At 43.0% G+C, this 11,216-nt stretch overlaps 1 protein-coding gene across 1 annotated transcript; it reads left to right on the top strand.

Annotated features, from left to right (window-relative positions):
- The first annotated feature begins 7,819 nt into the window (after positions 1–7,819).
- NKX2-1 (NK2 homeobox 1) lies at positions 7,820–10,284 on the top strand. Its single transcript, XM_051978001.1, has 2 exons — positions 7,820–8,390; positions 9,528–10,284. Exons 1-2 carry the CDS (start codon positions 8,024–8,026, stop codon positions 10,208–10,210), a joined length of 1,050 nt encoding a protein of 349 aa, XP_051833961.1. The 5' UTR covers positions 7,820–8,023; the 3' UTR covers positions 10,211–10,284.
- Positions 10,285–11,216: the final 932 nt, after the last annotated feature.

Genomic DNA, 11,216 nt, shown 5'->3' with positions numbered 1-11,216 from the left:
TCATGTTTTCATTTGGCACATATATCCAGGGGTATGAACATGCAAAATCATTGTTTTTTCTCCAAAGTTTTGAAGAACCCTAATGCTTTCAGGGTCAAGATTTCAACAAAGTTAAAGGTTCTTACAAAGAACCAAGAAAAAAGAACATTTAGAATTTAAAGTACTATGTATTTGTGTTTGACATCCCATTTCCTGGATTGACTGGGATCTGCTACTCCCCCACTATTGTTTCAGAATGCTGTGAAAACTATGTGTTATCTACCACCCACATTAGTCCCTGGGTAATGGCTCATTTCCTTCTACTCCAATATCAAGAGCAAAGTTCCATGAAAAATATATGAAAACCTGAGATGGAAAATGCCATCCACATTCAGAGAGAGTACTATGGAGACTGAATATGAATTGAAGCAAGCATTTTCATCTTTTTTGTTTGTTTGTTTTCTTTACCAATTTTTTCCCTTTTGGTCTGATTTTTCTTGCACAACATGACAAATATGGAAATATTTAAAAGAATTGCACATATTTAACTTATTCAGATTACATAGGGAGGGAGGATGTAGAGAGGGAGAAAGATTTGAAATGCAAAATTTTACAAAAATGAATGTTGAAAACTATCCTTACATATATTTGAAAAAATAAAGTACTATTGACAATTGAAAAAAAGAAAAACACATGAAAATAATCTTATTTACCTTGAAAGACCCTCTAGCACAGTTATGTAAGAATAGATATTGACACCATTAAGACCAATAAGCCTGAGATATTTTTATATTTTATTATTATACGTTATGAAATATTTTATACAAACTATTAATAGTTTGATGGTTTTTGTTTTGTTTTGCTTTGTTTTGTTTGCTGAGGCAATTGGGGTTAAGTGACTTGCCCAGGGTCACACACAACTAGGAAGTGTTAAGTGTCTGAGGCCAGATTTGAACTTAGGTCCTCCTGACTTCAGCCCTAGCTGCCCCTAGTTTTTTGTTTTAGGTTTTTTTTTTTAAAGAAGGATTAATGGATGGATGAATAAAAGTCTGGATTAATGCTTCACTAGCAAGCCTACCCTTCTAGCCCTGGAGATAGGTCCCATGGAGGCTAAGAGAAGGTGCTGTAGATCCTGTGACTCTCGATCACGCTGATTTGGACTGTGGATGCCAGGTAGTATAGCATCCCGGATGAGGCTCCTGAATTCCGACCATCTCTGGACTTGAATGTGAAGTTGTATACTGAGGACTAGAAACGTCAGGGATTGGGATGCATCCTAGAAAAAAGAAGTGAAACTTTTCTGAAGAGGGGTCTGAGAAGAAAAGGGTATCACAGACAATGACAGATTTCTCTACTAGGAATCTAAGGTTCCCCAGAAACTCCCCTACTGAAACAGACAATTCAGCCAGCGCTTGTGAAAGGGGACTGGCAGGAGGATAAAGGAATAGGGTCTTTCCGCAAATGAAGAACTGATGAAACGATACCGAAAGAGCTGAAAATGCCAAGTATCTAGGAAATGAAGATTAGAATTTGAAGAGAAGGACTTGTAAAATATCTAGAGTTTGCTTGTTTCTTTGGTCTCATTTCTTTACTGAAGGAAGGGCTGAAGAAAAGGCAAAGTTTTCCCGTGTAGGTCAAAGTGCAGCATTTTGTGGTGAGCTGTTTAGATAGAACTATCTGGGAGCTCTCCAGCGTCTGTCTGTTCCAACACGAAAGCAATGAAGAACGGAATAAATGCAATATAAACAGTTTCAATTTCCTACCGGGAGATCATTGAGCTTCTTTTCTTACAAGCTTTGTCTCACTCTGACAATTGGCGGTGTATTTATCTTTGTGCATCAGCCTAAGTTCTTGTCTCTTTCTCCTCTAAAGGCTTCACTTTCAATCTTTTAAGTATCTCACTGGAAGTGTGGCATAGTAGATAGAGAATAGGTCACATTGGTTTCGAGACTCTGGGCAAGTCAATTAATCTCTCAGTGCCCTTTCAAGGGATAGGTAAGAGCAGGTTTTGACATTTCTCTGTAAATGTACTTCTCCCACTTGGGAGGTTCCTATATCAAGGACAACATAGGAAATGTTCCTTCATTCTTGCTAAGATTGCTTTTCTCTATTAGTTTTCCAGGTTCCTGATGTTGGTTTTTTGTTTTTTGTTTGGTTTTGTTTTGTTTTGGTTCTCCCACCCCCCTTGTTTATTTGCTGCTTTTTTTCTGGTGGGGACCGATGTCTTGGACATAGATCGCTTCTGAGAAACCTAACCTGGAGGCCCCTGTAAACTTTAGGCCTAGTGATTTCTGATGGATCCAGGGGATACGACCTAGGGATGGATTAGTTGGGGAAATGGTTCAAATGGGGACAAATGTAGGAGTCGGGAGAGAGTCCAAGACAAAATTAATATAAGATAAGATCCCAAGCTTTTTATGGATGAAGTATTCAATCTCAGTCAGGTTCATTCTGAGATCAAAGTGTATACCTAACCAGATTAAAGAGTAAAACTTGCTCAACTCCTCCCTTCCCCCTTCTATTCCTAGGGAAATCGGGAATCCTAGGGAAAAGAATACAACTTTCAATCACAACAAAGGTATCTGAACAACTAGAAAATTGAGGAGGAGGGAGGGGGGCCAGGGGAGACGGGAGGGAGGGGAAAGAGGGTTGGAGGAAGAGGAAGTTAGGTTTGTAAGGAAGCTGCTTACAGTGTACTTCAGCATAGCCTCAAAAATGGGGGCGGGAAGAAGGTTAAACCCAAAGATCAATTCAGGGAAAGGGAACTTCTCCAGTCCAGTATCTCAATGTTTCCACATCTGAATTTGCTTAAGTGTACCCGCTCGGTTCCCGAGGACATACTGGGAACTCCGAAAAACAAAGTCCTTAAGGTTTTAGGAGAAATTAGTAAACTGCTCTTGAAAGGGCCAAATTTCTCCTCCCCCTGCCCTTGATTGTTTAACCGACTCAACCCCTTGAGGCAGACGGGACTCTCGGAAGCCGATGGTACAAGGAAGGAAAGGGTAAGATCTCTCCAGAGGGGGCGTCAAAACTCAGTTTTTAACGGCTGAATTACTTCCCAAACCCAATAAGTAAATAATGCTTCTGCGCTCTCAGACCCTGTGACCAACTCCACCAATGCTATAGAATAGAGTAAATGAGTGGAAGAGTGAGGTGTGTGTGGTGCGAGGGAGGAAATGGGAACTTGCAACTTGTTCCAGAGGATGCGGAGCTTCTCAACTTTCGGAAAATATAGAGTGAAGAAGAAAAGGCTGGCTTGTGCAGCTGTAGAAGACTTGTATTACTGCAAAGAAAGGGTGAAATGAAGGGGGAAAGGCGGTGTAAAGTGGGAAGCATGGTTCCCTATTCTAGATTAGTCTGCAAAAGTTGCATTTAGAGAATTACATAGAATTGGAATGGCGAGTCAAGGAGGGATGTAGACACAGGCGCACAACTTTCCTAGACAGGAAGTAGGGAGAAAAGTGATCTCCAAAAGGGGTTAGAGAATGAGAGAAAAGTAAAAATGGACATTTTAAAGTATTTTTAAGGAAATAGAGCTCGCTAAGGCCTCTGGTCAGTCTCCTGATTCTCTCTTTCCCTCCCTTTCTCTCTCCCTCCCTCTCTGTTGGTCTGTCTCTTTCTCTGTCTCTGTCTCTATCTCTTCTGTCTCTGTCTCTTTGTGTCTGTCTCTTTCTCTGTCTCTGTCTCTCTCTCTTCTGTCTGTCTCTCTGTGTGTCTCTGTCTCTATGTCTCTGTCTCTGTCTCTGTCTCTGAGTCTCTCTCTGTCTCTGTCTCTATCTCTCTCTGTCTCTCTCTCTGTCTCTCTGTCTCTGCCTCTCTTTCTCTCTCTGTCTCTCTGTCTCTCTCTTCTCTCTGTCTCTGTCTCTCTCTCTCTCTCTCTCTCTCTCTCTCTCTCTCTCTCTCTCTCTCACACACACACACACACACACACACACACACACACACCGACACATACACACACGCACACGTAGCGAGTTGGGCATTTGACCAGGTTTTTAAATCATGAATCAAATGATGGTTTTGTCAAAGTTGTCCTGAAAGCGAAGTCCATTGCAAAACAATGGTCTCTTTTCCCAGCTCATTTTCGGCTCAACAACTCAGTCTCGATGGGGAGAAAGTCTGAAAAGGAGAAAAAGAAATCAATGCTATCATTTGGACCCTTATTTAAGGGTCACTAAAAGGCGGTTATGCAGAGTTTTAAAAATCTCAGCTGATTTCCCAATCCTTGGAAGTTCCTGCTAGAAGAAGCCAAGAGCTTTGTAAGCAGCTTAGGAGTTCGTCCTTATTTGTTCCAAGAGCAATCTTCTCCGCCGTCTAGAAAGACACAGTTGTCGGAGAAGGAAGAGTCTTGGAGTTTGGTGTAGTGGATTTACCCTAATCTCAGGTCCCGAATGATTGACAGCGCCTCTTACATTGTCTCATCCGCCCTCCCCTCTCTCCCACTCCCCACCCCCCAGGCAATTTTATAAGATTTAACTGAACTCAAAGCTATTATAGAACAAGTTCTTGTAGACTTGGGGAAGGGAATGAAACTTTCTATAAAAATAAAGAAACATAGGGGATGATTTGGAATAATATCCTGAAATAAACTCAATGGGAATGAAAACAAAGGGGAAAAAACCTGTTGCCTTCTTTCATATTGGTTTTTTCCCCCCTCTTTAAGCTTATTTTTTGTGTTATGTATGGTGAAGATCATATATAGACAACGATTTGAAGGGAATGGAAGAAGTTCAGGGATCCTTAGAAAGTTGGACTTAAGAGACTCGCTGTATGTAGCAGGTACATGCACGTCTAAAAAACATAGATCTAATCCAAAATAAAATTGAAAAAAAATTTCTTTCTTTCTTTGCTTTCTTTCTTTCTTTCTTTCTTTCTTTCTTTCTTTCTTTCTTTCTTTCTTTCTTTCTTTCTTTCTTTCTTTCTTTCTTTCTTTCTTTCTTTCTTTCTTTCTTTCTTTCCTTCCTCCCTCCCCTCTCTCCCTCCCTCCCTCCCTTTCTTCCTTCTTTCCTCCCTCCCTCCCTCCCTTCCTTCCTTCTTTCCTTCCTTCCTTCCTTCCTTCCTTCCTTCCTTCCTTCCTTCCTTCCTTCCTTCCTTCCTTCCTTCCTTCCTTCCTTCCTTCCTTCCTTTCTTTTTTATTCTTTCTGGAAACTCTTGGAAGAAATCACGAACAAACGTTAACTAAATGCTTGTAGTCTACAAAACTTTGTTTACGTAACACAAGAGCAACATGAACTTTCCTTGAAGAAAAGAAGATTGGTCTATGTCCTCTTGAAATTGAGCTGTAGATACATATATTGTTTCATATTGTGTTTCTTACAAACTGGGAAACTATTTGGGAAAATGTGAAACACGATAGAAAAGAAACTCCTTTGGCTTATCCTTTGAAAAAAGGTGCTTAAAAGAGTATTTATTACTGTGCATGTGTACATAAGTATTTACATATACATACAAAATATAGAGACAACTACAAGATATCTTCCTCTCTTCCTAGGCTTGTAATGCAGAAATTATATTAGGAAATGGTGCAGGAGAATTCCTTTCGAAAAAAATAAAGAAAGAAGATCATATGAGTTGTATCTTGTTCTTGAATGCTGTCCTTCTCTAACAGTGTCGTTTTCCATCTCCAGTAGCGAATTGTGGCCGTCATTAAAACCGAATGAAAAATTTATGTACTAAGGAAGATTATGATTCTACCCCTTTTGGTATGAGAGTGAAATGTGTGCGTGTGTGTGTTTACGTGTTTTTAAAATCCCAAGCAATCAAAAAGGAAAAGAAACTTGCAAAAACATATTACTACTGAAGAAAGGGAGCCTGCGCCTTTAAAACCTGAATTAAAATGTCAAACGGCGCAACGTATTCAAATTGTATATCACTGAAACGGTGGAGAGAGAAAAATAAATTGTGTCTTTTGACCTACATGACTTTGAGGCCAATACTTTATTTAAAAAAAAATGCCACCTGTATTCAATTTTTCTGGGGTCCAGACTTACTCCTAAGGATGAAAACAAACTAAGGAATTTCAGAGACAAAAACAAAATGAGAAGACACACACACACACACACACACACACACACAAAGACTTTCCAGACTTTCCAGTCTTAAACTAAGAATTCATTTCCATAATAATTGATGTTCTCTATAAAGACACCTAGCTGTAAAGAAAGAAGGGAAGGAGTACAAGGGACCAAAAGTGAAAGGACAGTAAGGGAATTGGTGGCAAGAAGCATCCCTAAGCTGGTATTGGCATAGAAAAGAATTCTTTCTGCTTGTGCCAATTTCGAGGTACAAAACTTACATTTAAAGAATGGAAAGTCTCATAATAGAAACCTACTTTATCCTTAAAGGTTTCTTACTCGTGAAGCAAGAGGTGCACAAATTAAGTAAATTTATTCTTATATGTTAATATCCATTTTCAATCACATGGTGACGTTTTACGGCACTACTTTAAATATATTTGATTACTTCCCAAAGTACGTTTACATTTTTAAACTATGGGATGAGAGTTCCGAGAATATTGATCAAAATAAAATTTCCCCGAATTCTCTAGAACTGAAAGCCGCTGGTCTCTAGGTATATATGTTGTCCTTTTTCTTCCCGCCCAGTGTGTTGCATGTGATCTCTGACTCTTATTTCCGCTGCCCAGAAAAGAGACTTTGATTCCAGAATTTGGTTTTTGTCAAAAGCAACGAAGAGGGGAGAATGTCTGCTTCCCTTCGTCGTTTTCTCAAGAAGAATTGAAAATAGGTTTTTCCAAGATCTCAGTTTCTATCTGAAATTGTGCTCACTCAAATCTCGAAGCCGCGTGCCTGTGTGTCCCCTGGAATGGAAAGATTCTCCTGAGGGTGATGACTAGGCGTGGTGCCATCTATATCGATCCACTCCCATCTAATTAACGAACTAATTCCCCACTTCCACTCTTACATACTTCCAATATTTCCCAGCTGTGTGTTCACCCGTTTGAGTTTTTACCCTGACATCTTTATTGGTACACCCATCCTCTGACAGTACCAGGGCAAACTTGAGTGTGTGTTTGTGTTTATGTGCGCTTGTGAGTTGAAGTGTGGTGATCCTCAGTAGTTCAGGGCCTGGTGGAGGTAAGACAGCCTCTCCAATGTTGCGAGTTTCGTTTCCTTCCTAAGCTGCAGCTCAGCCCAATATGATTCTTCTTTGGTAGGAAAAAAAGGATCTGAGGAGCAGAACGTTGTCTCTTTGATAGTGTGGGAAAGTCTTCAACTATTTTGGGAACAGCATTAATCTGGAGCTCTTTGGTTTGTTCACTATTTACTCTTTGCTGAGGAAAGTCCGTCGCTGTCACAAGCAAACTGGAGGGCATGAGTCTGGGAGGGCAGTGGGGAGAAGTTCTGGCGGGCTCAGGTGATAATCCAAACTCCATCCCAGCACCAAATCCCCCTGTTCTGCTAGCCGGGTAACCACAGGAGAAAGTAATTTCACTTTTTCATCCTACAAGTTGATTGAAAAGCAGCATTTACCTTTTCTCTCTCACTCCTCCTCTTTTGCTCCCCCCACCATCCCTCTCTGCTTTCATTCCTTCCTCTTCCTCTTTCCTACCGACCCTACTGACACCCCACAAGAAATCGGGGGTGTGTGTGAGGAGATGGGGGGAGGGAAGGGAGGAAAAAAATGTCCCGTCTTTCCTTCTCTCTTCTTTTAAGATTTAAAAATCCTGACAAGTGAAACTTAAAGGTGTTTACCTTGTCATCAGCATGTAAGCTAATTATCTCGGGCAAGATGTAGGCTTCTATTGTCTTGTAGCTTTAGTGCCTACGCCCCGCCTCTGGTGGCTGCCTAAAACCTGGCGCCTGGCTAAAACAAACGGAAGGCAGCCCCTGAGCCTCCACTCAATCCAATTAAGGCGGACTTGGTCCACTCCGTTACGTGTACATCCAACAAGATCGGCGTTAAGGTAACACCAGAATATTTGGCAAAGGGAGGGGGAAAAAGCAGCGAGGCTTTGCCTTCCCCCCTCTCTCTCTCTCTTTTTTTTTTTCCTCCTCTTCCTTCCTCCTCTAGCCGCTGCCGAATCATGTCGATGAGTCCAAAGCACACGACTCCTTTCTCTGTGTCTGACATCTTGAGTCCCCTGGAGGAAAGCTACAAGAAAGTGGGCATGGAGGGGAGTAACCTCGGGGCTCCGCTAGCGGCATACAGACAGAGCCAGGTAGCCCAGCCGGCTATGCAGCAGCATCCGATGGGTCACAACGGGACCGTGACTGCCGCCTACCATATGACCGCTGCTGGGGTACCCCAGCTCTCACACACCGCTATGGGGGGCTACTGCAACGGCAACCTCAGCAACATGAGCGAGCTGCCTCCTTATCAGGAGACCATGAGGAACAGCGCCTCGGCCACAGGCTGGTATGGGGCCAACGCGGATCCACGCTTTCCCTCTAGTAAGTGTTACCCCAGGAATAGGCAAGAACGAAGGGAATGGGTGAGTGCGGGGGAGGGTAAGCTTGGTTAGCTGAAGGGACGTCCGGGTACAGGCGCAAAAGAGTGCAGGAAAGTTGGGGGGCCCTCCCTCTTCTTTTTGTCAAGGGAAGCAGAGAAAAAGGGGTAACAGCGTCAGGGAGTCCCAGATACTACCCAATGGAAAATCTCCCTTTATTTCTCTTCCTCTTCTCCATCCTCTTCCTATCTCTCCTAATACCTCTTTGGCGAGGTCTAAGAGAAAGAGATTAGGTGGAAATTGTGTTCTTACCATGGGAAAATTTTCCTGTGGGAAGGAAGCAAGTTGATTAGGGGGTAAAGGGTGGAGGACGAGTGGCATCAGGGAACTACATTCGCGGCCTGACCTGATATTGCGGGAAAAGCGAGAAGGGAGTTATTCTAGGGTACAAGGCACAGAGTACTTTTACTTCAGTCACTGATGAAGTAACTGGAGAAAGAGAATGGTAAGAGGCTCTGGGGAGAAAGAGACTTCTCTGTATAGAAGTAGGCGGTTTTGCCTTTCACCAACATCTGACTGGGTGAGGAGGCACGCTGAATATGGAGGAAGGGGGACGAGATTAGAGCTGTTTTAACCCAAGGCTTTTTCCTGCCCCACAATTCCAAATCTCAAATTTTCTCTCAAATATGAAACCCTTCCTTCCTTAAGACCCTCAACCTCTTCTCTCTATACGAATTGAAATGGATTCGGTTGAGGGTTTTCCAAAACAACTGAGACTTTTCTCTGCAGAAGCAAGTAGATAAGGATATATGTCGTCCAGAGAGCGGGAAATCTGAATTCCCAGTCTGTGGATTGCAGTTAGCACTGCATCTAGGGATCCTACAGAAGTCCCTCAAGTTCTATACAGTCTCATTGAGTCTTGTAGACCAAGAGAGAAAATACTTTCCCCATTTAACAAAAACTAATGAAAATCCCCAGCCTCTCTTACCCCTGCCCAAGGGACTGGGTCGGTGAACAGTATACCTAGACGGGGCGGTCGGGGCCTAGAAGGGTGTGGTGTGGGATAAATAGTTAGGGAGATCCGAGGCGGAATTGTCGCCGAGGTTCCCAGCCCGACCCATGTACTATTGTCACCTTGCAGTCTCCCGCTTCATGGGCCCCACGAGCGGCATGAACATGAGCGGCATGGGAGGCCTGGGCCCTCTGGGGGATGTAAGCAAGAACATAGCCCCACTGCAGAGCGCTCCGAGGCGAAAGCGCCGGGTCCTCTTCTCCCAGGCGCAGGTGTACGAACTGGAGCGGCGCTTCAAGCAGCAAAAGTACTTGTCGGCTCCTGAGAGAGAACACCTGGCCAGCATGATCCACCTTACACCAACCCAAGTAAAAATCTGGTTCCAAAATCACCGTTACAAGATGAAGCGACAGGCCAAGGACAAGGCCGCCCAACAGCAGATGCAGCAGGACAGTGGCTCCTGCCAACAACAGCAGCAGTCCCCACGGAGGGTGGCGGTACCGGTTTTGGTCAAGGATGGCAAACCATGCCAGGCGGGGTCTAATGCCTCTAGCGCTGCTGGCCTCCAAGGTCACCAACAGCAGGGGTCCGCGGCTGCGGCCATCACTGTGTCCAGCAACGGCACCAGTCTGAGCCAGCACCCGAATCACCAGTCCAGCAGCGCTGGTCAGTCCCCAGATCTGGCCCAGCACTCAGCCAGTCCTTCGTCCCTTCAAAGTCAAGTGTCCAGTTTGTCCCACCTGAACTCTTCGAGCTCGGACTATGGCGCTGCCATGTCCTGTTCTACCTTGCTATACGGTAGGACCTGGTGAAAAGATTTCATACCAAAAACAAATGAGTTCTCCCTCCACTCTCCACAATTACACACACACACACACACACACACACACACACACACACACACACACACAGAATCAAATCTGCTGCTCCAACGTTATATTTCAACTTTTCCTAATAATTTGCCCGTTTAAACAAAAGCAACAAAAACCAAACTGCTGGACGTCTTTCTTTTTTGTACTTTTTAATTTTGCGTGTTTTAATAGAAGCAAAAAAGTGAATTTAAGGTTTCTTTAAGGAATCTTTAAACAGAAAAAGACGGACAGAATAAGAAATTAGGGGTTTCTCTTAGGTGATGAAAATGGGTTTAGAACGTCTGAATGAGGCTTTTCCGAGAGGGCCATAATGATTTTGGACTTTAAAAGTACATGTGTGTGTGTGTGTGTGTGTGTGTGTGTGTGTATGGCACAGATATATCATATGCATATACATGTATATATATGCAAACGTCTATACTCATGTGTATATGGGTATATATACTCTATACACATATACATACAAACATACATATACACACATATACAAACACATACACACACATACTATCAAACAACAATCATCCATACACATTACTAGAGAATGTAAATACAAAGATTTCGGAAGTGGGGAATCTGGGGAAAGAGGAAAGGCGCTTTTACCAAACCCACTCATCACAGAAACAAAGGAGGCACAAGGCATACGGGCCTTCAGTCCCATAGTCTCCTCCTGGCCCCCATTCTGGCTACTCAAGGCAGAGGAAACATTTTCACTGGCCTTGACATATCGTTTTTTTTCTTACCTTTGATGTGTACCTGTAGCTGTATAATGCTGTCAAAAGTTGGACTAAACACCTAGTTTTTAGTATCTGTATATTTTCTTGTAAAAAGGAAATTCTGCAACTTTCCCCAACCTACTCATCTCTTCCCATTTTTTATGGACATTGACAGATCCGTGTATATTATTTGGCAGTTTGGTATTTGCGAAGTCAGTCTTTTTTTTCTG

The sequence above is a fragment of the Antechinus flavipes genome, chromosome 2 (genome assembly GCF_016432865.1).
Source record: "Antechinus flavipes isolate AdamAnt ecotype Samford, QLD, Australia chromosome 2, AdamAnt_v2, whole genome shotgun sequence".
In the NCBI taxonomy this organism is placed as follows: Eukaryota; Metazoa; Chordata; class Mammalia; order Dasyuromorphia; family Dasyuridae; genus Antechinus; species Antechinus flavipes.
Note: the sequence above shows the minus strand (reverse complement) of the source record. Positions and strands in the feature narration are given on the sequence as shown.

What these genes read in the sequence shown, in the direction of transcription:
- NKX2-1 (XM_051978001.1), top strand. Translation starts at nt 8,024, where the DNA reads ATGTCGATGAGTCCAAAGCACACGACTCCTTTCTCTGTGTCTGACATC. An exon ending in GGATCCACGCTTTCCCTCTA is followed by an intron (nt 8,391 to 9,527) that starts GTAAGTGTTACC and finishes GTCACCTTGCAG; the next exon opens with TCTCCCGCTTCATGGGCCCC.